A 24,589-nucleotide genomic window follows, 5' to 3' on the forward strand; every position below is an offset into this window, starting at 1 on the left:
CAGTTCTACTTCCGTTTTTCTGGTGGTTGATTGGAGATATGAGTCTCACACTTTCCTACCTGAGCTGATCTTGAACTTCGATCCTCAGATCTCAGCCTCCTGAGTAGCTAGGAGTATAGGCATGAGCCACTGGCCCCCTGGCTAAGATGAGGCTGCAAGTGGCAGATAGTAGATACAAGAATCTCTCTACTGTCCAGACAAAAGCCAGGCCTCTACCTTTTCTCCCTTGCCCCCAAGACCTGTGAGGGCAGAGTAGGCTACTTGGCTTCTTTGGGTGTCATTGCCCCTTTAAGAGCTGGCAGGTGAGGAGCGAAGCTAGTGACCAGTTGCCTAGAGACACTTGCTTCCGTTTACCGGATGCCCTGTGCTAGTGGTGGGATAGCCCTTGGCAGAGTAGGAGCTGCCAGGCACCCCAGGCCACTGCTGTGTGCAGAGCAGCCTTGTGGACACCAGAGCCTACCTCTTCCTTGGCCTTTAGAACCCGCACAGGTGTGGCATGGGTGAGAGGGAGCCCCTGGAACCAGAAAGCAATAGGGATCACTGGGGGACAAAGTTGCCTTTATTTGTGGTTTGCCTTGTAATGCTAGAGGACCGGAAAGCCTGCCTGAGTGTGGAGAGGCGAGCCAGCTGGCCCCCCCGGATGACCAATGAGGGCTTGGAAGGTAGGGTTGAGCTGGCAAATGGGGTGTCTAGAGGATCCCTCTAGGCAGAGGCAGGTGAGGTGCCTGGAGCAGGGCCTAGGATGTGGGGGAGGGGAAGTAGGGGGGCAATGGAAACTATGGATTTGGAACAACACCGCTCCTCTGCTCTGCAAACAAGCATTCTTTCACTGGTACTACATGCATCCTCTATGGGTTTTTCTGCACATCTTGTCGGAGACAAGTTACTCTTGTATTCTTCCTATGGGACACCTGAGGCCAGTGGATGTTAGGCAGTGTGCTCAAGGATGCAGGGCTGCTGGTGATGGACACGATGCCCATTTATTTAGAGAGGGGCTTGGAAAGCAACAATTGACAGCACGCATGATCTTAGCGGTGATAAAGCCATTTTCACAGAAAGGTCACCCCAGGACAGGAGATGTGGAAAGAGTATAAGTGATTCAACGCCCTGGCGAGGACTACTATAATTGTAATATTTTTGATAACCTGATAACATGTAATACTAATACTTCTTTTTCTCTAGCCATTCATAGACTAATATTGTGTTGTAAGGCTAAATTGGTACAAGTGAAACTTCCCAGGTATTTAGAAATATTTGTGTGTGTTTATGTTTTGTTTTGTTTTTCAGATAAACCTATCCATGCTTTGAAACCAACATCCACGGAGCCATCAAATCAATCATCAGATATTTGTACATATAAAGTAAAATCATAGGTCTCCCAAAGGCAATGGAGAAAGAAAAGAAAAAAACAGACAAAAAAGGAGATAAGTCGACCCGTTCTCCCTCCTCTCTCTCTGATTATCCAGACTTTTCCAAGCAAGATGGCAGCGCTATTAAACAAGAGCTGCCCTCAGCAGGTACCAGCTTGCCATTGGAAGCGCCATCCACCCCACCAGTCCTCAAAAGAGAGTCACAAAGTATTCCTGAGGCTGAAGATACCACTCAGTTCGAAGAGCCTGTTCTGACCAAGCTCATAGTGGAAAGGTGATTCATGAAGGGGCCAGAGGGAGGAAGAGTCAAGACTCTGCAAATCAGCTGTGTGTGGTCCTGGGGCTTAAACTCAGCACCTGAGTGCTGCCTCTAGTCTTTTTTGCTCAAGGCTATGGCACTCTACCACTTGAGCCACAGCTTTAATTCTAGGGTTTTTACAGTGGTTAATTGGAGATAAAAGTCTCATGGACTTCCTTGCCCAAGCTGGATTTGAACCTTGATCTTCAGATCTCAGCCTCCTGAGTAGCTAGGATTACAGACATGAGCCACCGGTGACTGCCTTCTTGCATTTCTATGATCATACAATTTCTCCATCTTTGGAAATGACACTTCTTTCTAGTTGGGTCTGTGCAGTGCTGCTGGCTTTGTCCCCTGGAGGACTCTGGGAATTGCATCTGGCAGACTCCCTCTCCTAACCACTTTGGTTTTATCTTCTTCCCCTTCCTCCTTTTCCTCTTTCAGCTTGCCATCTTCCTGCCTTCATCTTCCAAGTATACCACCACACCTGGCCCTCTTATCCTATCGTAGCTTTACCTACCATCTTGCTAGATGATGGTTTAAAAAGAATCTGTTGGCATTGTTCTCCCAAGATAGTGTGTGGTGTGTGTGTGTGTGTGTGTGAAACTTTTATTTGTGCCAGTATTAGGGCTTAACTTGGGGCCTGGGCACTCAAGGCTAGCATTCTACCACTTGAGCCACAGCTCCACTTTCAGCTTTTTGTGGTTAATTGGATATGGGAGTCTCTCAGACTTTTCCTGTCTGGGCAGGCTTTGAAGTGCAATCCTCAGATCTCAGCCTCCTGAGTAGTTAGAATTACACACACCCGGCAGAGTCTTCACTTTTTGCCCAGCACTAGCCTTAGAGAATGATTCTCCTTCCTCTGCCTCCCACCTAGCTGGGGATTAAATATGTGCTCTACCACAGATGGCTTGCTTTTTGAGATTGTGTCTTAAATCTTTGCCTTGGTTGGCCTTGAACTGTGATCCTCCTGTCTCTGCTTCCTGTATAACTAAGATTGCAGACATGCCCCATGCTGCCTAGCTCTGTTTTCTGGCTGTATGTCTCTCTCTGTCACTTAGGCTTGTTTACAGAACTCATTAGTTTGGACTTTCTTTGTAGGTACGAAGGGGAGAAAGTCCGAGGGCTGTACGAGGGAGAAGGTTTTGCCCAGTTTCAAGGTGGTGCCACCTACCGTGTAAGTTGTGTATGGAAACGTGCAGGGCTAGGCCAGGAGCTTGCTCAATTTAGATTTTCAAGTCTTCAGGAAATCCATTGATTCTTCAAAAGGAATTGGAAATACTTCATTCTGGGTTTATAGTTTACAAACTGATTACATATTTAAGATAAAAGTCCTTTTAGACTTCTTTTGCCCCTCCCCCTCCCATTTTTCTTTGTTGTCTCAACAACAGGGCCATCACTAAAGTGAAAACAGTCATTCCCCATTGTGAGAGATTTGTTTCAGGACACCCATAAAATACCAAAACTTTCAGTCATGCAGGTATCCTCCATAAAATAATTTAGTGAGCCAGGCACTGGAGGTTCATGCCTGTAATCCAAGCTGCTCAGGAGGCCGAGTCCTGGAGGGTCATGGCTCAAAGCCAGTAGGGACAGAAAAGCCTATAAGATTCCAATTCCAGTTCAAGAGCAAAATGCAGGACAGGATGTGTAGCTAAAGTGGTAGAGTACCGGCTGTGAGCAAGCAGAAAAACCAAGTGAGAGAGGCCCTGAAGTCAAAATCTACTGCCAGCATAAAACTTAAAAGGGGAGGGGGAAGGGTAGCTACTGGGTTCACATCTAAAATCTTAGCTACTCTGGAAGTTGAGATTTGAGGATCACAGTTCAAAACCAGTCAGAAAAGTCTGTGAGATTCTTAGTGCCAATTAACCACCAAAAAGCTGCAAGTGGAGGTATAGCTCAAGAGGTAGATAGAAAACTAGCCTTGAGTACAAAAGCTAAGTAATGGTGCCCAGGCCCTGAGTTCAAACCCCAGTACCAGCACCCCCCCCCCCATCCCCACTTTTTATCCTTTTGTTCTAAGAGTTTCTGCTGTCTTGTTTTGAAGGGAATGTTCTCAGAAGGCCTCATGCACGGCCGAGGGACTTATATTTGGGCCGATGGAGTGAAGTATGAGGTAAAGCATAAAAAGAATTCAAGTTCTAAACCAGAAACATGCCATTTATTTATTTATTTATTTATTTATTTATTTATTTATTTATTTATTTATTTATTTTTATTATTTTGTTATTGTTGCTGGTGATGGTTGTAGGGCTTGAACTCAGAGCCTGGACACTGTCTCTGAGCTTTTTCATTCAAAGCTAATGCTCTACCAGTTTGAGCCACGTCTGGTTTTCTGGTGGTTGATTGTAGATAGGAGTCTCATGGACTTTCCTGCCTGGGCTGGCTTCAAACCACAATCCTGAGATCTCACCTCCTAAGGAGCTAGGATTACAGGTGTGAGCTACCAGTGCCCCACTGGTAAATGTAGACATTATTGGTTGGCCACCAACTGCTAGACATACTCTTTTCACAAAAGCATAGAATCCAAAAATATACACTACCAAAGGACAGAGTCCAGGGTAGCCGGAAATGGCCACTGGTTTCCTTTGTGACTCGTGGTGTGCACATACATGTTTTAATTCCTCCTGCTTTTCGCAGGCAAATAGTCGATTACACTTTGTCATGTATGCCTTTATAGTTGAGCCATTTCCCATGATCCAGCTCTGTTTTCTCTGGCTGCAGTGTTGCATGTGGGTCTCTGGTAACCTACGTGGGGGTTGCCAGGCAGTGGAATGTGTGGTTTTAGACTGATTTCTGGGGACAGATTTGGTTTTCCCAGAGACTGACACTGCTCCCACACACAAAGCATGTTAGTGATGCAAAGCTGGTGTGAAAATCTCCACGCATACTACTAGCATTGCATGTTTATAAATGGTAATGAGGCATTTGAAGAGCATGCTCCTGGCACTGATTTTTGAAGAGCAGCCAGTTGGGGCAGAACTGCAGGCACATTTGGAATAGGAGGCAGCTTCCCGGAGCTAAACAGTGGGGGGCATGCCCAGGAGGTGCTGGGAGCAAGGGAGGCTGACTGTTGGCTTAGGGGAGGGAGCTGAGAACTAGGCCCCAACAGTGGGTTGGACCCAGCCTTTCTAGCCTGTGGTCTCTGGTCCCCACAAGGCCCTTTTGCTTTACTGTCTCTAGAAACAACCAGGGATCAGAGGGTCTGCCCCAGCCCAATCAGAAGGTTCCGTGGGTAGAACCAGGCTCCCAGAAGCATCCTAAGACTAGGCACCAGTGCTCACACCTCTGGTTCCAGCTACTCAGGAGGCTGAGATCTAAGGATCATGGTTCAAAGCCAGCCCAGGTAGGAAAGTTCATGAGACTCTTATCTCTAATCAACTACCAAAACTCCAGAAGTGGAGCTTTGGCTTAAGTGTTAGAGTGCTAACCTTGAGCAGAAAAGCTCAGAGCCAGTGCCCAGGCTCTAAGTTCAAACCCCAGTACCAGCACATAAAACAAAAGCAGAAGTGTCTTCAGGCAAGTGGAACCTGGTGACCAGATGTCCGATTTCCTCAGCCAACTGGCACACAGCTCAGGTTCCTCGAGCACATGCTTGGTGTGTATGCCTAGGTTCAGTCCCCAGAGCCTGTGCATGCATACTTGTGCATGTGTACAAATGCACAAATGCACACATGCACACACACACACACACACACACACACACACACACACACACACACACACCAGTGGAAGAGAGCCCATTAGCCCTGAGCCCTGGCCATGGACTCAGACATCCTCGGCCTGTATAGAGCCAGGTTCAGAAGGTGCCTGAGAGGTGGCTGCCAGCTGCTATGCCTGCAAAACTTTGTGGAATTTTTTTTTTTTTTGGTGGGGGGAGTCCTGGGCCTTGAACTCAGGACCTGAGCACTGTCCCTGGCTTCTTTTTGCTCAAGGCTAGCACTCTGCCACTTGAGCCACAGCGCAACTTCTGGCCGTTTCTATATATGTGGTGCTGAGGAATTGAACCCAGGGCTTCATGTATACGAGACAAGCACTCTTGCCACTAGGCCACATTCCCGGCCCCAGCCTGTAGAACTTTGTGATGAAGCACAAGGGGAGAGAAGGGTTCCATGAGCCAGGTGTATACTTGTGGGGGTCATGCTGTGGCTGGTCCTGCACACCTGCCAGAGAGAACAGCCACCTTCCTGGCCCCCCAAGGCTGAGTGGGCAGCCTCAGCTTTGGTGGCACCTGTTTGCTTAGTTGGGCCTCTGCCTGCATGCCACTTCCTGGTACTTGGATTATCCCAGTGGAAGGATCAGGGGAGAGGAAGCGGGGGCGGGGGGGGGGGGCTTTTCCAGCCATCCCACTGACAGCCACCCTTCCTTAGGGGGACTTTGTGAAGAATATCCCCATGAACCACGGTGTGTACACGTGGCTGGATGGCAGCACGTATGAAGGTGAAGTGATCAACGGCATCAGGAATGGATTCGGTATATTCAAGTTCAGCGAGAAGCCCGTGTCCTACATGGGCTACTGGTGTGATGGCAAGAAACATGGCAAGGTGTGTGAGGCAGCAACACACGGGACACACAAACATGGCAGGCACAAAGTACTGGGGGAATATTTGCACACACACACACACACAAAGCTGTATGGTTGAATTTCTTGGGCAGTGCTGGGGATTTGAACTCAGGGCCTTGAATATAACTAGGTAAGCACTATACACTTGAGCCAAGCTCCCTCCCTCTTTAGGCTCTAGTGGATTTTTGTTGTTGTTGTTGTTGTAGCAGGGCTGAGATCAAACCCAGAGCCTTACATACATGCTAGGCAAGCACCCTACCACTGGACCTAATTTCTAGCCCCAAGTTGCTTTAGTGTGTTTGTGACAGGGTCTCTTGCTTTTGCCCAGGCTGACCTTGGACCCTCCTGCCCTAACTTCCTAAGGGCTGGTGTTATAGGCAGGAAAAACTATGCTGGATAAAATTATGTTTAAAGCATATGATTGTGTGGTATTAAGTCTATGCACATGGTCATGCAACTGTCACCCTGCCCAGTTCCAAAACCTTGTCAGCACCCCATTTAAAACCCCATTCTGAATAGGCAGTTCCTCTCTAGCCCTCCTCCTCCCTGTTGCTCTCTGCCTTCCTCTACACGAATCCTATGCTATGAGACCTTATTCTGTCTTTCACTTTGGACTGAGTCACATGGCAGCTTTGCATCATTTCACACTCACACCAGCAATGGAGGGTGTATCTGCTTCTAATCATGAGTGTTATTTGTACCAAAACTCTTGTGCCTCTGTCTAGGATGCTAAAATACAAGAGTAGTTTTTAGAGATTTTTTTTTTTTTTTTTTTTTTTTGCCAATCATGAGGCTTGAACTCAAGTTCCAGGCACTATCCTTGAGCTCTTTTGCTCAAAGCCAGCACTTTGAGCCACAGTACCACTTCTGGTTTTCGGATGGCTAATTGGAGATAAGAGTGTCACAGACTTTCTTGCCAAGGCTAGCTTCAAACAGTTCTCAGATCTCAGCCTCCTGAGTAGCTAGGATTACAGACATGAGCTACCAGTACTTGGCTGAGGATTGAGGTGAATGTAATGACTGCTGTCATTCCATGCCTGGATGTGGCACCTTGTTACTAAGGAGTGTTAAATTTAAATGTGTAAAAGCTGGTGGGGCTGTTTGGAGAGATGCTGGAAACTTTAGGGGTGGGGCCTATGAGAGAACCTGGGGACATGTCCTTGGGAGACCTCCCCTTCCTGTCCACCATGAGGTGAGTAGCCTCTGCCTTTTTCCTCTGTCTTATGATACTCTGCCTCACCTCTGAGTATCTCAGTGTCTGAAACCCTGATCCCAAGCAAGTCTTTTATCCTCACTTGTCCCTATCGGGGACAAGTTGAAGTGGAGTAGGGCACAGAGCCTGTGGAAGTTTGACACGGACCTCTGCATTTTGTTTGCTTCTCACAGCTGTCGGGTTTTGTTTTGTTTTGATCTTTACATTTAGCATATCTGTGTTATGGGACTTGATTTTTTTCTAATGACATGATTTGTTTCAGGGCACCGTTTATTACAATCAAGAGGGCACCTCATGGTACGAGGGAGACTGGGTGCACAATGTGAAGAAGGGCTGGGGGATCAGACGGTACGTGTGGCAGGGTCTGGGCTACAACGGGGGGAGAGACAGAAGGGCCATGTTTCCTGTCTAAGCAGGGCAGGATGCTGCTAAAACTCCTGTTTAGTCTCCACCAACAAAAATACTATACAAAGAAACTAGAGCATCATTTTTATTTATTTTTCTGTTTGTCCTGCAGCTTGAACTCGGGGTCTAGGCATTGTCCCTGAGCTCTTTAGCCCAAGGCTAGTGCCCTACCACTTGGATCTACAGAGCCACTTCCAGTTTTGGAGTAGTTAATTGGAGTTAAGAGTCTTGTGGGGACTTTTCTGCCTGGGCTGGCTTTGAACCATGATCCTCAGATCCCAGCTTCTGAGTAGCTAAATTACAGGCATGAGCCACCAGAGCCCAGCTAGAGCACATTTTAATCTGCCCTTTTCCTTTATTGTAAGTTGAAACTGTCTTTCATGTTCTTCATATCAGTAACACCACCATCATCAGCTGTCTCTTGAATGGTGGGACTTTTGCTCGATTTTAGATTGAGCTAAGATTGTGTGTGTGTGTGTGTGTGTGTGTGTGTGTGTGCGCGCGCGCACCAGTCCTGGCACTTGACCTCTGGGCCTAGGTGCTGTTACTGAGCTTTTTTTGCTCCAGACTAGCACTCTACCACTTGAGCCACAGCTGCACTTTCAGCTTTTCTGTGGTTCATTAGAGTTAAGATTCTCCTCAGACTTTTCTTGCCTGGGCTGGCTTTAAACAATGATCCTTGGATCTCAGCCTCCTGAATAGCTAGGATTATGGGTGTGAGCCACCAGCACACAGCAAGTCAAGATTGTTTTTGAGATGGTGTCTTTTTCTGTACTGAAGCTGGTCTTGAGCTTGCTATGTCTCCTGGGCCTGGAACCCCTGCCTCAGCCTTGTGCGTGTGGGTATCTCCAGTGAACATTAAAGACAAATGCATATAACATCACCAATCATGCCTCATTGTTTCTTTTGTCCCAGTTACAAATCTGGAAACATCTACGAAGGCCAGTGGGAGGACAACCTGCGACATGGGGAGGGCAGGATGCGATGGCTGACCACCAATGAGGAGTACATGGGCCACTGGGACAGGGGGGTGCAGGTAGGCGCTGCCACACTCACTAGCACAGTGAGTGTTCTAGTCATTTCCCTGGGTGAGCATTGCAAGTTTGAGTTATCCAGGGAATGAATCCGTTTCCTATTAAATTTGTCAGCATGAAGTTGTTCACAGCCTTCCCTGCTGTCTCTTGGTGTCCCTAGAATCTCTTGGCCATGCTCCCCTTCTCTCAGCCATGTTCTCCCTCTCTCAACACAAATATTTTGTGTTTCCACTCCTTGAGCCTTGCACCATAGTGCTGTAGCGATTCTGTGACTGCCCCAGCAAGCCAGCTGTGGGTGTTCGCACTTTCTATGATGTGTTCTGGATTCCAATGTAATTGCCACTAGCTGTTCATTATTACTTTCTAGGTGCATGGGTTGGTTTTAATTTGCTTTTCATTTTCTAGATTTGTGAAAATGGAAACTTTATTGAGTTAAGATGTTTTTTTCCCTCTACTTTTTTTTTTTCCAGTGCTGGGGATGCACCCCAGGACCTGTGTGGGCTCCCAGGCACTCTGTACTTAGCTGTGTAGAGTCACACAGCACACGTCCTTCAGGCATTGGTCTGTCACTGAGCTTAATGTCCTCAAGCTCATCCATGCTACAGTGCATGTCAGAATTCCCTTCCATTTTAGGGCTGAATAATATTTCCTCACACATACAGACTCCATTTTGTTCACTTATTCAACAGATGCTTGTGTAGCTTGTGATAGTAATTACCAACAACCAGGCTCTTTACACTATCTTTGACTCTGTGTGTGTATGTGTGTGTGTGTGTGTGTGTGTGTGTGTGTGTGTTTATGTATGTATATGTGTGTTGGTACTGAGGCTTGAACTTAGGGCCTTTTGCTCAAGACTAGCACTCTACCACTTGAGCCACAGCTCCAATTCTGGCTTTTTGGTGGTTAATTGGAGATAAGAGTCTCACAGACTTTCCTGCCTTAGCTGGCTTTGAACCGTGACCCTCAGATCCCAGCCTCCTGAGTTTCTAGGATTACAGGTATGAGCCACCAGTGCCCTCCCTGTCTTTGATCTTTATATGCAACCTGTAGGTCAGGTGCTATTTCCATTCTATGGCCGAAAGACCTAAAAGGGTTTAAATAATTTGCCTTAAGTCGAGAGACTGGTTAGCAAAAGGCCTTTGCCCTCTGCTTTACATGGATGCTAAGAAGAGAAGGAAATATTTTGTGTCTTTCTGATGGCAATGGGCTTTCTTTTTAGAATGGATTTGGAAAATACACATGGTTTCAAAAGAGAATCCCCAATTCCCAATACACCATGAGGAATGAGTACGTCGGGGAATTTGTGGATGGGTGTCGCCATGGGCCAGGGAAGTTTTACTATGCCAGTGGAGCCATTTTCGAGGGCGAGTGGATTTGCAATAAGAAGCATGGCGCGGTGAGTGTGAACCTGCACAGGACATAGCTGACGCTGCAAACCAGCTCAGTGCCTACTGCACTAGGCACTTGGCATAGATAAAACCTATCTCGTAACCTTGTATCTATCTCCTAGATCTTTAGAAGCTATACTTGTGTGTGTGTGTGTGTGTGTTTGTGTGTTGGGGTTTGATTTGGTCATATTAAGCCAGTCTGTCTTTTTTGTAGTTGTTGTTATTGATGATCATGGGGCTTGAACTCAGGGTCTGGGCACTGTCCCTGAGTTTTTTCACTCAAGGTTAGTGCTCCATGGCACATCCAGTTTTCTGGTAATTGGAAATAAGAGTCTCACAGATTTTTCTGCCCAGGCTGGCTTCAAACTGTGATCCTCAGTTCTCAGCCTCCTGAGGAGCTAGTGTGAGCCACTAGCGCTGGCTTCACATAGTCTGTCTGAATATGTCGCATGTAATAAAGTACCATATGGGCTTCAGGGTTGCTTGGAGTCAGTGAATGGAGTCAGGGACTCAGTGATGGCAGATATTTCTCTCATGTAGCCAGCTTCACGCTGGCGTTGCCCCTTTCCCAAGGTTGCAAGGTGGCTGCTGGCACTCCAGACTTCACACACACATATCCCACTGAGTAAAAAAGAAGGAACTCTCTTCCCAGAAGCTCTCTGCAAATGAATTCCATGTCACAGAGGCAGCGTGGGTCCTGAGCTCCTGGAACAGTTCCTGCAGGTTGAGCTGGCTTTGACCCACCCTGTTGTGTGACGTGTGCTTTTCTGCTCACTCAGCCAGAGTACTTCAAGTTGGGCTGAGATGGTGAGGTAGACACGGGGGTGGAAAAGAGGAGGAAGAGGCAGAAGTGGAGAAGGAGAGGGAATTTGAGAGTGTGATTCTCTGTGTACTAGGAGTTCTGAACCCTCAGGAAAACAGTACATGAGCTGGGTGCTAGTGGCTTGTAATCCTAGCTACTCAGGAGGCTGGGAGGATTGGGGTTCAAAGCCAGCCTGGGCAGGAAAAGAAAGGAGACTTTTCTCTACAGTTAAGCATCTAAAAAAGACTAGAAGGGGGCTGGAAATATGGCCTAGGGGCAAGAGTGCTTGCCTCATATACATGAAGCCCAGGGTGTGATTCCCCAGTACCACATAAATAGAAAATGGCCAGAAGTGGTGCTGTGGCTCAAGTGGCAGAGGGCTAGTCTTAAGCAAAAAGAAGCCAGGGACAGTGCTCAGGCCCTGAGTCCAAGCTCCAGGACTGACAAAAAAAAAAAAAAAAAAAAGACTAGAAATAGCCAGGTGCCCTTGGCTCATGCATGTAATCCTAGCTACTCTAGAGGCTGAGATCTGAGGATCGCAGTTCAAAGCCAGCCTGGGCAGGAAAGGCCATGAGACTCTTATAACCACCAGAAAACTGGAAGTGGTACTGTGGCTTAAAGTGATAGAGCACAAGCCTTGAGCTGAAGAGCTCAGGAACAGCGCCCAAGCCCTGAGTTGAAGCCCCGTGACTGGCAAAAACAAAGAACACAGAAGTGAAGCTATGGCTCAAAGAGGTAGAACACTAACATTGAGCAAAAAAGCTGAAGGACAGGCCATGAGTTCAAGTCCCACAACTTACCAACATAAAAGAAAACAAGCGTACAAGAAATGTATCCAATGCGTAACGTATGAAACTGTAACCTCTCTGTACATCACTTTGACAATCAATGAGAAAAAAGAAAGAAAGTGGAGGAGTTAACAAATTGTACAAGAAATGTACCCACTGCCTTACATATGAAACTGTAACCCCTCTGTACATCACTTTGACAATAAGTAATTATTCAGAAAAGAGAAAGCAAGCCAGCAATGTCCATATGTCTGTGTTTATCAAAGGGGGCTTCCCCAGCCCAGGAATGTGGTCTCCTCCTGCAGGGCAAGCTGACACTCAAGAACGGCCATGTGTTTGAAGGCGTGTTTTGCAATGACCACATTGCTCAGATTCCAGATTTCAGTGCTGAATTTCTGCCTTACCTGGAGCCATCCTTCAGCAAGGCCCCAGACAGCAAGGTGCAGGGTGCCTCCTCTGCCACTGGAAGCTTCCGGGAGCCCAGAAAGCCTTCCACACCCACCACCCGTCATGACCGCCTCGTGTGCCTGCCTCGCTTGCTAGAGATGACCAAGAACCTGGACGACAGAGAGAGCCCTTCTGTGTTAGGATCGGGCATTGAACTGGAGCTCACATGGCTACTGAATATGTACCCTAAGGAGGCCCAGGCTGAAGAAAAGCTCCAGGTGAGAGCCTTCTAGAGTTCTCCATGTGCATCTCAGGCACACACACTGACAGCCACCCATGGGCATGGGAAAGCAGCTGGGACTGCTGTCTTGCCTTGTCTTCTCTTCCCACCAACCTTTCAACATGCCACCTTTATTTTTTTTTTTTATGTTCCTAAATCAAAGTTGTTGTTTATTTTATTTTATTTATTTTTTTTTCTCAAATTTTTATTATCAAACTGATGTACAGAGAGGTTACAGTATCATACGTTGGGCATTGGATACATTTCTTGTACTGTTTGTTGCCTTGTCCCTCATGCCCCCCTCCCTCCCCCCCTTTCCCTCCCCCCCCCCCAACATGCCACCTTTATAAAGCTGACTTCGAGAGCAGGCATCTTGGATAGACAGATGGACAGGCAGATAGCTCTAGGCACTTCAGCACCCAGAGGCTGCCGCTCTTCTCTGCAGACATGGGCTGCTATGCACTGGTGGGACCCCAGGCGTGTGCCTGACTTTCCCTCCATTCACAGCCCCCAAGGATTTGGTGGGGTCGTCGGGGCCTCGCTGGGGACATTGTCCAGGGCTGGCTAGGGAGTGGAGCCCTCTATGCTGAACACCGTTGCCCCGCCAGTTGTGTGACACTCTACCCCATTTCTGGTCCCAGGGTCACCAGCATTGCCCCCACCACCCCCGGAAGTGTGCTCCTCTCTGAACCTCCATAATGTACAAAACACATGGGGAAAGGAGACTCCTCACAGATAAAAACTTTGTGGTGTTTTTTCTAGATTTTTTACGGTGTGTACTTCCTTAGGCTGGAGCCATTCTGCTCATGGATGCTCTGTTTTCATGTAGAATTTAATGACAGCCATTTAGGATTGTCTGACAATGGTTTTTATGTGACTAAACATATATATGTATATGTGTGTATAGACTTATCAGGAAAACAAGGTCAGACATTACATTATTCTCCTCTCTCCCCACCTCCCCCTAGTGGTTTTTGTTTGTTTTGTGCCAGTCCTGGGGCTTGAACTCAGGACCTGAGTGCTGTCTCTGAGCTTCATTTTATTCAAGGCTAACACTCTACCACTTGAGCCACAGCACCACTTCTAGCCTTTTTCTGGTTCACAGACTTTCCTGCCCAGGCTGGCTTTGAACCATGATCTGCAGATCTTAGCCTCCAGGGTAGTTATGATTACAAGTGTGAGCCATCCACCTGGCTTCCCTATAGTTTTTGTATAATATTATACAGAGCATTCATTTATGGTTCTATGTTAGAATACGTAGATATTAAAAATTCTGTATTTCACCAGGCACTGGTGACTCATACCTATAATCCTAGCTACTTAGGAGGCAGAGATATAAGGATCACAGTTCAAAGCTATCCAGGACAGGAAAGTCCATAAGACTCTTGTCTAATGAAGCACCAGAAAACCAGAAGTGGTGCTGTGGCTCAAAGTGGTAGAGCGCTAGCCTTGAGCAAAAGAGCTCAGAGACAGAGCCCCGGCCTGGAGTTCAAGCTTCATCACCACTACCAACAACAAAATAAATTCTATATTTCAACATATAATCATATAGACTTTAAAAAAAAAAACCAACTACATGACTAATTGAAAGAATTTGTGATTCCACCCTTGAGAAGTTGCCTAGACACGACAAACTGTGGAATATTTTATAATGTGGCTGTGTTGCAACTGTTTTTACTTTTCATCCTGCTATGACCTTGGAGTTGGCAATGGCCTATCTCCATACGCCTCCCTGCCAGGCTCCCTCTCATGGCAGCCACAGAAGCTCCTGCGTGGGGCGGGCGCCTCCTTCCTGGCAAGGCCCGGGCTGTGCTGTCCCGACGGAGGGAAGAAGCAGAGGATGTCTTTTAGAACTGAGCTGCACTGCTCACTTCTTTCCAGGTGGAATATGCCATCTTAAGAAACATTACGGAGTTAAGAAGAATCTATTACTTCTACAGCAGCCTGGGGTGTGACCACTCTCTGGATAATACCTTCCTGATGACGCAGCTCCGCTTCTGGAGATTTCTAAAGGACTGCAAGTTCCATCACCACAATATCACCATTGCTGAGATGGATAGGGTCTTAAGCAGTGAGTCTCCCATTGTGCCACCTGCTACACTGGGCCCATAAGGCCAAGAGCAGGGAGAGACAGTGAAGCGGCAGGGAGTAGGACAGGGGGGAGGGGGGAGGGGGAGGGGAGCAGCAACCGTGCCAGTGCAGGCCTGTGCTCACAGAATTACTAGTATTAAGTTAGACTGTGTTGCTTTGAAAAATGAGGACATGGTTAAGTGTCTTGTAAGATAATGTGCCAGGCCAAGTGGTTCCTACTGTAACCTCAGCACACTCAGGAGGCTGAAGCAGGAGGACTGAGCATTCGAGGCCAGCCTGAGCTACACAGGGAGACCTTGTCTCCAAACAAGGGAGTGTGGGAAGGGAGTGTGGCTCGGTGGTCAAGTGCTTATTTAGCACTTTCAAGGCCCCAAGTTCCATCCCAGAACTCCCCAAAAGTAAAAAAAAGCCCCAGCCTGAGCTCCTGGCATGGTGTTAGTTGTGGTTGCTACATGTGTTCACAGGGTTGCCATGGAAACGCATGGGAGTGCTCACCAGGAGCAAATGAAAATGCCCAGCACTCTCTCCATATTTGCTCCTTGCAGCATGTAACAGTATCCCCGTGGAAGAGATTCACTCTCCATTCCAAACGATTCTTCTGAGAAACTTTTTGAGTTACCTCCTGCAGCTGGCTTACCACATTCATCACAAAGAATACCAGTAAGTCCCTCTTTGTATCCTCCCTGAGCTGTGGCTAGGACTCGAGGGGACTCAGTTGTCCTCTGTCCTCCCTTGTCCAGCCTTCGTCCCCAAGCTCCACAGATGAGCAAGACACTGCCACAGGGGTGGGCGAGGCAATGCTGAAATGCATATGGCCAAGGCATTCAGAACCCAGAAAGCTTTATCCAGGAATGGCCACAATCTCCTATCTTAAGGCAAAAGTGCTATCATTCATTTGAAAAGCTTTTTTCAAGCCAATGTTGGTGTCTCAGGCCTGTAATCTTTTTTTTTTTTTTGCCAGTCCTGGGCCTTGAACTCAGGGCCTGAGCACTGTCCCTGGCTTCTTTTTGCTCAAAGCTAGCACTCTGCCACTTGAGCCACAGCACCACTTCTGGCTGTTTTCCATATATGTGGTACTGAGGAATCAAACCTAGGGCTTCATGTATACGAGGCAAGCACTCTTGCCTCTAAATCATATTCCCAGACCTCCGGCCTGTAATCTTTTTTTTTTTTTTCTTATGAGAGAGCCTTTATTTGTTTGGTTTTGGGGTTTGTTTGTTGTTGTTTTTTTTGCCAGTCCTGGGGCTTTAACTCAGGGCCTGAGCACTGTCCCTGGCTTCTTTTTGTTCAAGGCTAGCACTCTACCACTTGAGCCACAGTGCCACTTCTGGCCATTTTCTATATATGTGGTGCTGAGGAATTGAACCCAGGGCTTCATGTATACGAGACGAGCACTTTACCACTAGGCCATATTCCCAGCCCATGGCCTGTAATCTTTTTTTTTTTTTTTTTTTTTTTTTTTTTTTTTTTTGCCAGTCCTGGGCCTTGGACTCAGGGCCTGAGCACTGTCCCTGACTTCTTTTTGCTCAAGGCGAGCACTCTGCTACTTGAGCCACAGCGCCACTTCTGGCTGTTTTCTATATATGTGGTGCTGGGGAATCGAACCGAGGGCTTCATGTATAGGAGGCAAGCGCTCTTGCCACTTGGCCATATTCCCAGCCCGTCCTGTAATCTTAATTACACAAGAAGTTGAAATCGTGAGGATCTCACTTCAAAGCCAGCCTGAGCAGAAAAGTCCACAAGATTCCATTTCCAATTAACTGCAACAGCCTACTAAGCAAGAAAGCTGAGTGAAAGCATGGGGCACCGAGTTCAAGTCCTGAACCTAGGATTAAAAAATAAAATTGAAAAAAGAAAGCCTTCTTGGGTTGGGAGTATGGCCTAGTGGTAGAAGTGCTTGCCTCATATACATGAAGCCCTGGGTTCGATTCCCCAGCACCACATGTATAGAAAAAAACAGAAGTTGCGCTGTGGCTCAAGTGGCAGAGTGCTAGCCTTGAGGAAAAAAAGAAGCCAGGGACAGTGCTCAGGCCTTGAATTCAAGCCCAGGACTCGCAAAAAAAATAAAAAAGAAAACCTTCTTATTTTTACCTAATTTTGGATTTTCAGAAGTGTTGCTGTAAGTACATAGAGTCATTGTGTAACTGGCACAGAAATTTAAATCTTACACAGCCATGATGCTACAGGGTCACTAACAACAGCCTGTGTTAGCATCTCCCCAGGCCTTCACCCCATCCCTCTTCTGCTAGGATGTAATTGCCGACCCCACATTCCATTTTACTGTCACATCTTCTCTAAGTCCTTCAATCTTTGATAATTTCTGACACTTTGTCTTTCATGACCTTGACACATACACACATAAAAATACCAGAGCTGGGTGTCAGTGGCTCATGCCTATAATCCCAGCTACTCAGGAGGCTGAGATCTGTGGATTGCAGTTCAAAGCCAGCTCAAGCAGGAAAGTCTGTAAGACTCTTATCTCCACCAAAAAAAGCCAGAAGTGAGCTATGGCTCAAATGGTAACCCTGAGTAAAAAAAATCTAAGGGAGAGAACCCAGGCCCTGAGTTCAAGTCCCAGGAACAGCACACACACACACACACACACACACACACACACACATACACACAACACACACACATACACACCAAGGCCTAGTGGCACACACTTGTAATCTGAGTGAGGTAGGAGCTCCACTTGAGCTACATAGAAAGATCCTCTTGAGACAACCAAAGGCTGTCATTCAAGGCCCTAATGCTCCCCAGCACCAACTAGCAAGCTGGTAAGGATGTGTTCTCATCAATGGTCCCACAGTTTTGGTTGTGGATTTTGGAGAGTGCATGATGGTGTGCTGATCTTCCTGTCATGACTCACACTGTTCTCTCCACTCAAGATTAAGGAGGCCAGGCAGGACATTCCCCTCTCCCATCAATGCATCCCTTTCCTAATACCACTGGCTAGAAGGCAGTCAGGACCTCCAGCTCTGGAGGGAGCCGTCATTCAGCTGTTTTCTGTCATAGAAACAGAAGCCCATCACTATCTCTGTGCTTTACCAAACTGATGGCTGAGAACATTCGCCCCAATGCCTGCCAGGTAAGAGGTAAGTAGAGGAAGAGGGTGTAGTCAGGGTCACCTTTTCAAGCTTTATTCCCAATCATTTCTTCACTGCTCTATTTTCAGGAAACTTATTCAGTGAGCAACAGCGGACACTGTACTCCATGAATTACATCGATAAGTGCTGGGAGATTTACATAGCTTACTGCAGACCAAACAGAGCTCAGCACTGCGAGCTTACAATGAAGATGAGGTACTTCCTCTGGATGCTGAATGTGAGCTCGAGAATGGCTTTATATTTACAAGAATTTTCTTTGGAATCAAATATCTGTTGAGCATCCACAGATCTTTTCCCAATAGCTCTCTTCTCCCAGCTTCATTCCTTATAAATGGGGGAGGGCATCCCCTGTCCAGCCTGACATGAGGCCTCCGGTGCCTCTGTTCCACTTCCTCCATTTCCCCAGTCCCCATCCCCTGCTTTCCAGTCTATGCAGCTCTCTGGTGGCCGCTTGCTGGCCATCCATCTACCCACGTTCCCCACCTTCAGTGCTGTAAACAGACTTTCCTGTTAATTTAGAGGACTCGAAGGGATCAGCAATGGGATTTCCAGAAGGCTCTGCAAAATGAGCAGCTGTTAAGAATCTCTTAAGTGTTCTGTTCACATTAAAATAAATGTTTGCTTGGTGGCTCAGCGCCTGTGATCCTAGCTACTCAGGAGGCTGAGATCTGAGGATCGCAGTTCAAAGCCAGCCTGGAAAGTCCATGAGACTCTTTTTCTTTCTTTTTTTTTTTTTTTTTTGGCCAGTCCTGGGGCTTGGACTCAGGGCCTGAGCACTGTCCCTGGCTTCTTCTTGCTCAAGGTTAGCACTCTGCCACTTGAGCCACAGCGCCCCTTCTGGCCATTTTGTGTATATGTGGTGCTGGGGAATCGAACCCAGGGCCTCATGTATATGAGGCAAGCACTCTTGCCACTAGGCCATATCCCCAACCCCATCCATGAGACTCTTATCTGCAATGAAACATCAAAAAAACAGAATGGGGTTAGGAATGTGGTTAAGTGGTAGAGTGCTTGCCTGGCATGCATGAAGACCTGGGTTCAGTTCCTCAGTACCACATACACAGAAAAAGCCAGAAGTAGTGCTGTGGCTCAAGTGGCAGTGTTAGCCTTGAGCAAAAGAAGCTCAGGGACAGTGCTCAGGCCCTGAGTCCAAGGCCCAAGACTGGGAAAAAAAAAAAAAGAAAGAAAGAAAAAACACAGACTGCAGCTTTGTTCAAGTGGGAAAGAGCTGAAAGAGAGGACAAGCTCCTGTAGAGGCACCCCCCCTACACACACGAATACCTGCTTGTTTGTTACTATCAGCAATTGTGGCTTAGCTGAGACTTTTTTTCTTTTACAGGACTTCAGAATGATAAATAAAGAATTAACAGCAACCAGGTTTATGCTTGTAATAGCTGAGGACAACCCCTTTGTGCATGATGGAATTGACAGCAACTTTGAATTTGAGGTCTGTATAGCTGTGTCACCAAGGGTCCACAGGCAACTCAGGGAGGTAACAGGAAGCACAATTTGATTGACCGTCACCTGACCCCAATCCCTCCCATGGAAGATAAACATATATATTTTTTTGTTTTGTTTTTGTTACCAGTCCTGGGGGTTGGACTCAGAGCCTGAGCACTGTCCCTGGCTTCTTTTTGCTCAAGGTTAGCACTCTACATCTTGAGCCACAGCGCCACTTCCGGCTTTTTTCTATATATGTGGTGCTGAGGAATTGAACCCAGGGCTTCATGTATATGAGGCGAGCACTTTACCACTAGGCCATATTCCCAGCCCCTAAACACACACTTGTGTGCAGATGTTTGCATTGAGACCCTAGAGGCTGATCTGGTCTGTGTGCAGAGAAATGTTCCAGACCAGCCAGCTAGAAGAAAGCAGACCTCCTGTGCTTTCTTTCCTTCTTCTTTCCTTGCAGTTGGTTTTCCTGGAATTCTTTGAAGCTCTCTTGTGCTTTGCGCTTAACTGTATTCCTGACCAACTGACTGAGTCCTGTATAAACCTGCCCGGCACTGATTTGCTTGGAAACAAACACGTGAGCATTTACACGATAATAAGCCAGGTAACAGACGTGGAAGTCCAATGATGGCTGTGTTGGGAGGAGTGAAATTTGCCTCGACTTATCTGGGGCTGTTGTATCCCCTCCAGGAAAATTATTTAAGATTTAAGAAAAATGGATGATGGCTTTTCACATTTGTAAAGGAGTATATTGTTTTGTTGTTTTAAGTTAGGGCTAAAAATATATTACTTGCTCCTGGCCCAGGAGGGAGATACCATAATGCAGGTCACTGTGCAGACTGACTACACAGATTAGCAAAGCCGAGGCGCACCGATTGCTGTCAGATGGCCTATTACCTGGACTGAGCGTTCATGGCAGTGGAGAGTTGAGGGTGGGTGTGGAGGGAGCACCTGGGGTCACCACACTACTCAGGAGGCAGGGAGGATGGTGTTTTGAGGCTGGCTGGAACAACATTAGCACAAGACCCCATGTGAAAAACAAATTTAAAAAACAAACTCCAACAAAAGAGCTGGAGGTGAGGCTCAAGTAAGTGTAGCAAGTATGAAGCCCTGAGCTCAAACCCCAGCACTATATAAGTAAAAAATAAAGTATGGGGTACCAGTGGCTCCCACCTGTAATCCTAGCCACTCAGAAGGCATCTGAGGATGTTGGTTCAAAGCCAGCCCAGGTGGGAAAGTCTATGATACTCTTCAGTGAGCTACCTCCAAAAAGTCAGAAATGGAGCTGTGGCTCAGTTGGTAGAGTGCTAGCCTTGAGCAAAAAAAAACAACCCCAAAAACAAACAAAAAAAAAACTTCAGGGCTGGGGATATGGCCTAGTGGCAAGAGTGCTTGCCCCGTATACATGAGGCCCTGGGTTCAATTCCCCAGCACCACATATATAGAAAATGGCCAGAAGTGGCGCTGTGACTCAAGTGGCAGAGTGCTAGCCTTGAGCAAAAAGAAGCCAGGGACAGTGCTCAGGCCCTGAGTCCAAGCCCCAGGACTGGTAAAAAAAAAAACAAAAACAAAACCTCAAGGACAGTGCCCAGGCCCTGAGTTCAAGCTCCAGGAACATAATTAAGTGTAAAGCCTGTTCCAGAGCAAAGATGTGAAGGAATGTTGGTGGGTGTGCACTGGATGCTAAGCTGGACACCGGAAGCTCCACCGACACCCTGGCAGAGCAGCCACCATGTCGGTTATTTAGAAAGATTCCAGAGTCTGGGTCAGATTGAGACAAAAGGTTTGTTGGTTGGTGGAGGCTTTAGATCAGTGTCATGTGGAGCCAGGAGTGAGGTCTTAAAGTCCCTCTAGCCCCACACTGAGCAGCTCCTCAGCTTGCTCAGGTGGGGCCGCACGCTCGTCCCAGCCCCTCACTGCTTCCCAAATTAGCCATCCAGGTGGAGATGATGGGGACTGCTCCAGGTCATTAGCAGCTGGTCACATGCCTCTTCATAGGAAAGTGAATTCATCTGGCATTTCACGAATAGTTCAATGGTTTGCATTGCTCTCAGGAAAATGAGTCTGTGACCTGCACAGAAAGAGATCAAGCTCATAACTCTTCAGGTTGGGAGGCAATGGCCTTCTTCCTGGTAGAGTCTCTAGGTAGCACAGAGCATCACCTGTGGGCTGTGATCTCTTGCCCACTCTGTCTGGGGGTGAGGGTGGGGTTTGAACTCAGGGCCCTATGCTTGTTAGGCAGGTGCTCTGCCAATTGAGCCATGCCCCCAGCTCTGTTTTGCACTGGTCATTTTTGAGACAGGGTCTTGGGTCTTATGTCTGTCCCACAATCTGCCTATTGTATGTGTCTTGTAGTATCTAGGGTAACAGGCATGCACTACTGTGCCCAGCTGTGCCCATTAAGATGGAGTCTTGCAGACATTTTTGGGGGGGGGCGGGGCAGGACTGGTTTATATCCCCTGAAAACCATGAGCCAAAATAAACTTTTCCTGCCTTTCAGTTGATCATCGTGGGTGTTTAACTTTCTATAACCCTGGTTCAGGAATTGGTTCTTTCCATCCTTTCTGGAAATGTCATGCTCCAGCTTTGTCACTGCTCCCTTCTGCCTGACCAGTCACTTTGTCACTTAGGGATGGGGCTGAGGCCCCCAGAGAGGATCCGTCAGCAAAGCACAGGAAAGCCATTCTGTCACTAGATCCCAGCCACCTCATAAATTCTTGTCACTAAGGGAGGCCGGGCAGAATGATTTTCTCCAGGAAAACTTGCCACACCCAATGGGAGAGAAATAGCCAAGAAGCTCAGCAAACTCCCAAATAGGAGACCTCAAAGAGACCCACACTAGAACACAATGTAGCTGGGCACCAGTGGCTCATGCTTGTAATCCTAGCTACTTTGGAGGCTGAGATCTGAGGATCATAGTTCAAGGCCAGCCAGGGCAGGACAGTCCGTGAGACTCTTATCTCCAATTAATCACCAGAAAACCTGAAGTGGTGCTTTGACTCAAGTGGTAGAGCACTATCCTTGAGCTGAAGAGCTCAGGGACAGCCCTTAGGCCCAGAGTTCAAGCCCCATGACCTACAAAACAAACAAAAAACCCCAATGTAATCAAACTGGTTAAGAACATCTGGATGGTGTCAGGAGAACTGGGTGTGGTGGCCACACCTGTGGTTCATATACTCTGACAGAAACAAGAGGCGAATCATGAGCTCAAGGCTACAGAGCAAGTTCAAGGCCAGGCGGGGCTGTGTGGCAAGCCCTTGGCTGAAGTGTATGCACGTGTGTATGTGCGCATGCACACTTGCCATGGGCATGGGATCCTTGACACAATCAGCAGCAGATTTCCTACCAGAAACTTTCAGAGGCTAGAAGATAGTGGGCCTTAATATTTAAATATTCAAAATACTTAAAGAAGTAAAAATCCTATATCCAACAAAGCTGTCCTTGAAAACTGAGGGAGAAGTTAAGATACCCACAGATAAACAGAGAGTAAGGGAGGGAGTAACCAGGAGAATGGGGACCTACACTACAAGTAATCATGAAGCCTGTAGGGCAAATGTAATGATAAGGCACAGTTTATCCAAGGTCATTATCAATAGGTGGTTAATTAATCCAAATTTCTATGCTGTGGACAATGCAGTCTTCTGAGGGCTGAGTGCTGAGGTAAGTGATAGGCTACCTGCTGAGCAGACACAAGACCCTGGGTTTGATCTTCAGCCGCATGAAAAAAAAGTTAATAACAAAACAAAACTTTGCTGGGTGCCAGTGGTTCACGCCTGTAATTCTAGCTACTCGAGAGGCTAAGATCTGAAGACTGGGGTTTGAAGCCAGCCCAGGCAGGAACAACTAACTGTGAGACTCTTATCTTCACTAAACTACCAAAAAAGCTGGAAGTGGATCTGTGGCTCAGTTGGTAGAGCAAAAGAAGCTCAGGGATAGTGCTGCAGGACTGGCGCGCGCGCACACACACACACACACACACACACACACACACACACACACACATCCCCCAAAACAAACAAACAAAAAAACCCTACCGGGGCTGGGGATATGGCCTAGTGGCAAGAGTGCTCGCCTCGTATACATGAAGCCCTGGGTTCGATTCCCCAGCGCCACATATACAGAAAATGGCCAGAAGTGGCGCTGTGGCTCAAGTGGCAGAGTGCTAGCCTTGAGCAAAAGGAAGCCAGGGATAGTGCTCAGCCCCTGAGTCCAAGGCCCAGGACTGGCAAAAACAAAACAAAACAAAACAAAACAAAAACCCTACCTTACATTGAAGGACAGTGTCCTCCTGTGGTGAACGAGACAGCTTATAAACCATGTGTTTGATATACAGGATATGTATGACTCAATGGCAAAAAAGCAAATCAATAAAAAAAAAAGTGGGCTAAGAGCTACCAATATTAGGAAAATGCAAATCAAAACTGCAGCAAAACAAGATTGCTACTAAAAGCTGAGCCAGAGCCCAGATCTATGCAAAGCTTGAGCTTTTAACCAATGTGGCTCAGCTGGCTGGTCTTAACTGGCAGTACCCCTGCAGCTCTGGGGCCCGCTCTGGAGAGGGGTGGGAGATGCCATCCTGCCCCACCCACCTGGAGGACCGACTGTCTGACTTCTCATCCACCCCTCCCCCGTCCCCAGCCCCCAGTGTTTGGGCCTCGCCTTTTCCACAGTTGGGGGAGAGCGTATTCTCATGCTAATTGCAAAACTAATTGTTCTTATTGCAAAATCCATTATATAGTATATTTATATTGCAGATAATGAGCTGTTTGGATTAAATAGCTCACTAAAAGTCAATAAAAAGAAATTTGCTTCAAAAAAAAAAAAAAGATTGCTACTAAAAACCCAGAATAGCAAGCATTGGTGAGGATGCACACCGTTAGAGGGAATGGAAAATGGAAAACAGCAACCTGGATGCTGGGTAGATTTACCTGTAAGAACTGGAAGTGGGGCCTGGTGGGAGTACCTGTTTGTACATCCTGTGCATAGCAGCCTCACTCACAATTGTTATCACAGGCACGCACTGGCTAGTGGACAAGCAAAATGTATTTATGGCAATGGAATATCGCCCAGCCTTGATAAGGAAGGAATTCTGACAGGCGCTACAACACAGGTGCACCCTGGTCAGCTGGCTCTATCATTGTCAGGACTGGGGCCTCATGAAGGGAGCTGTTCACTGCATGGCAGCCAGGAAGCAGAGAGACAGGCAGTGTCTGGGACACTGGACAGTGACTGCACAGGGACCCTCTGTGGCTTACTTCCTCCAAGCGAAGTCTACCTCCTGCTAGTGCTTCCACCACTGTCAAATGATGAGTGTGTCACGGATGAACCCACTGACCGAATCAGAGCCCTTGTGATCCACTCTCCTGTTGGGATGAACCCACAGTTGGGAGCCAGACTTCCTCACAGGAAA

The 24,589-nt window shown here is 47.3% G+C and overlaps 1 protein-coding gene across 2 annotated transcripts in view; it reads left to right on the top strand.

Annotated features, from left to right (window-relative positions):
* The first annotated feature begins 303 nt into the window (after nucleotides 1–303).
* Rsph10b (radial spoke head 10 homolog B) overlaps nucleotides 304–24,589 on the top strand; it is a 30,127-nt gene continuing 5,841 nt past the window's right edge. For both annotated transcript variants that reach the window (XR_007213982.1, XM_048367544.1), the window contains exons 1-15: nucleotides 304–489; nucleotides 1,288–1,644; nucleotides 2,770–2,845; nucleotides 3,713–3,781; nucleotides 6,036–6,209; nucleotides 7,705–7,790; nucleotides 8,763–8,883; nucleotides 10,101–10,277; nucleotides 12,165–12,524; nucleotides 14,408–14,597; nucleotides 15,163–15,277; nucleotides 17,636–17,715; nucleotides 17,796–17,944; nucleotides 19,067–19,174; nucleotides 19,640–19,783. Coding sequence is in view for 1 of the 2 variants with exons in the window: in XM_048367544.1 (XP_048223501.1) it covers nucleotides 1,388–1,644; nucleotides 2,770–2,845; nucleotides 3,713–3,781; nucleotides 6,036–6,209; nucleotides 7,705–7,790; nucleotides 8,763–8,883; nucleotides 10,101–10,277; nucleotides 12,165–12,524; nucleotides 14,408–14,597; nucleotides 15,163–15,277; nucleotides 17,636–17,715; nucleotides 17,796–17,944; nucleotides 19,067–19,174; nucleotides 19,640–19,783 (2,106 nt within the window). In the remaining variant the exon portion in view is untranslated. The remainder of the gene's footprint in view (nucleotides 490–1,287; nucleotides 1,645–2,769; nucleotides 2,846–3,712; nucleotides 3,782–6,035; nucleotides 6,210–7,704; nucleotides 7,791–8,762; nucleotides 8,884–10,100; nucleotides 10,278–12,164; nucleotides 12,525–14,407; nucleotides 14,598–15,162; nucleotides 15,278–17,635; nucleotides 17,716–17,795; nucleotides 17,945–19,066; nucleotides 19,175–19,639; nucleotides 19,784–24,589) is intronic.

This window comes from Perognathus longimembris, chromosome 1 (genome assembly GCF_023159225.1).
Source record: "Perognathus longimembris pacificus isolate PPM17 chromosome 1, ASM2315922v1, whole genome shotgun sequence".
Lineage (NCBI taxonomy): Eukaryota > Metazoa > Chordata > Mammalia > Rodentia > Heteromyidae > Perognathus > Perognathus longimembris.